Consider the following 2,868-nt stretch of genomic DNA (forward strand, 5'->3'; position numbering starts at 1 on the left):
TTGTGCCCCCCCAGCCTGCTGGCTGGTGGGGTGGGGTGAGGAGCAGAAAAGGCCTTGACTCTGTGTCAGCACTGCTCAGCAGTAACGAAAACATCCCTGTGTTATCAGCACTGTTTCCAGCACAAATCCAAAACACAGCCCCATGCTAGCTACTATGAAGAAAATTAACTCTATCCCAGCCAAAACCAGCACACTGTTACAGGGTCCACATGCTGTAAGGAAATCTAGTCTAGTTTAACTGTACTATAAAACTAATTTTGTTGAGGAAGAAACCAAGGCAGCTGTTACATTATAACAACTGAGGTAACAGTAACTGCCCCTACTGCAAAGGCTGTTTCCCTACAGGAAGCACCAACTTCCCTGCAGGAAGCACTAACATGTTTGCAGCCTCGTGGTTCCAGCTACAGTGATGTCTAAAAAAGAAAAAATAAAAATACTCTGGGGAGAATAATTTAAGCAGTTGTGCATGGGCAGCTGCACACTCCAGTCGTGGTTTTATAACAAGAAAAACATTTTCTTCCAGCCATATATAAGTAGAAACCACATCCATTAACTGATCATCTCTGGGTGGCTCAGGAATAAAGGAGAGCACTAAAAAGTGACTTGTAACAGGAAATCAATCACTGTCTGTGATGTTCATGTCACTAACAAAAAATCAGGATTGTCAGAGGCTTAATCATACACTAGCCACAGCTCTGCAGTGTAGACGGGACCCCGCACCAGTTTGGGGTGCAAAGCTAAGATTCAAGAGAAATGATCTGCTTTCTAATTTTGCAACTGTTTGCTTTCATTGAAAAGCTGTAATCTAAAATCTCTTTGCCTGAGAAAAATTACAGATATATCTTTTGCAAATAGGAACACAACTTTTGAAATGTTAATAATTTTATCCTGAAATTTTAGACTATCCCAACATAATAGTTCAGGTGCCCACACTTAAAATGTGATCAGTCTGGTCAGGTTCAATTAACTTCGAACCTTCAAAGGCTTAAGTGATCCAGCAGACAATTATTTTCACTGATCCTCACAGTCTTCAGCAACATCAAGCAGCTAAGGCCCTCTGTCTTAAGCAAGGAAGATTAAAGAAATGGCATCTTTCAATTTGAAAGCACAGAGAGACAATCTGTGCTGTTCGTCTGCAACCTGTCAATATGTTTGCATGGCTGTTTCAGTAGCCCCCTGGGATCTTATTCCTACTTTAACTTTGCAGTTACTGTTGCAACACAGCTACATTAGCGTCAGTACCTCCTAGGCTTACTTTGCCCCGCTTGCTGCACTTCTACCTGTATCATGAGATGCTGGTCTGAGAGGCTAAAGACACTCTAAGCCTCTCTGAAGGATTGCTCAGGGAAATGGCTGGGTTTGAGGGAAAGAGTACCATTTTGAGACACAGGACAAATGCATATATTCTGCTCACAAGGGGAAAACAGCCAGAGTCAGAGGAGAGGTAAGTAAATGCAAAATAAAAAAAAAGCAAGCCCATATGTTAAATGTGTGCTTAAGCATTTTCAGTGATTAAACTCTTTTGAGGGGATTTTGAACATTTTTGCCTTTTAACAATTGTGTACCTTCCTGAGCCATTCCAGGCAGAAATATCTTGCTTCTGTGGAATAAATTAGCTGAACTTGACATCAAATAGATGGTTATTTCAACAGCAATCCCACTTAAAGACCACATGCAGTGACAGATATTGTACAGAAGCAGAGTCAAAACACTATCTCAAAGAGCTCCCCCTCTGAATCAGAAATGGGACCTTGTAAGTGGCCAAGGAGGGAGAGAAGGGTGGATGGAAGTAGAGAAATAATAGAAAAGTTACTCACACAAAAGCTGTCTGTGTGAATCAGTGATGTTTGCATTCTCATGCCAGAAGGGGTTTATCAAAGGGTAACATTCACTCCTCACTGATAGAGAAAGGAAAAAACAATGAGAAAAAAGCACACTATAATATCTTATTGCAATATGTCCTCTTTTTTTTTTTTTTGCATGTACATATAATTGACATAATATTATCTGCTTTAAAAACAGTCGTTCCTAGGTAGGGAAGGAAAGGAGGGCCAGCTTCCACTCCCGTGCTCCCGCTCCCGTGGGGCCTGACCACTGAAGCCAAGAGGGAAACATCTGCCCATTTCAGTGGGGCTCAGGGTACAGCAAAGGGGAGAATTCCCTTAACCTGCTCCTTCTCCCCTGCTCCACTGGAAGTAACAACCTTTCTTGCCTATGACGAACATTATTTGCTCCTTGTTTTTAAGGGTGGAATCAAAACCAAAAGTAATATGCCTGGCATACAAGTTAAACTAAATGGGGAAAATCCTATAATATCCACATAGGGTTTATGGATCTTTCATTAAAACCCAGAACTGTGAAATACCAAGCAAGATCAAACGCTGCACAATTACTTGGTGAACTTGGTGAGCCTTTAGCCACTTACCTTTAGTTAGTATGGGATTAAGTTAATTTTATGTCAAAACGAATAATATTTATATTGATATCATTTATATCACTATTACCTATATTATTTATGTATATAAACTATACCTTGTATAGTATTTATATTGTTATTCTTTATATTATTATTTATGATTATTATTTTATTGATTATTGTTATGATTATTATTATTATATTGAATGGCTTTAACCCAGAACTTTCGCCCCTTAATTCCCCCTGAGTCAGATGAAAAGACATCTCTTTCCTTCTAAATGGCTGACGTTTATTAAATTAGTTTGAATTAAAAGTTAATGTAAAATTAGGTTACAGTAGCAGAAAATTCGCTGTCCCCATGTCTCCTTTGGCAAATAATACAAGAGATACTCGACAAAGAACCGCCGATGGGTAAAGAGCACCGAACGGGGAGCCGACTGCTTTTCTGAACA

The 2,868-nt window shown here is 39.7% G+C and overlaps 1 protein-coding gene across 1 annotated transcript in view; it reads right to left on the reverse strand.

The window, feature by feature from the left end:
* TMEM114 (transmembrane protein 114) overlaps positions 1 to 2,868 on the reverse strand; it is a 26,683-nt gene that overhangs the window by 8,342 nt on the left and 15,473 nt on the right. Inside the window, exon 2 of the mRNA XM_019471636.1 lies at positions 1,818 to 1,963. Coding sequence (XP_019327181.1) covers positions 1,818 to 1,963 — 146 coding nt within the window. The remainder of the gene's footprint in view (positions 1 to 1,817; positions 1,964 to 2,868) is intronic.

Source organism: Aptenodytes forsteri, unplaced genomic scaffold, assembly GCF_000699145.1.
Source record: "Aptenodytes forsteri isolate BGI_AS27 unplaced genomic scaffold, ASM69914v1 Scaffold26, whole genome shotgun sequence".
NCBI lineage: Eukaryota > Metazoa > Chordata > Aves > Sphenisciformes > Spheniscidae > Aptenodytes > Aptenodytes forsteri.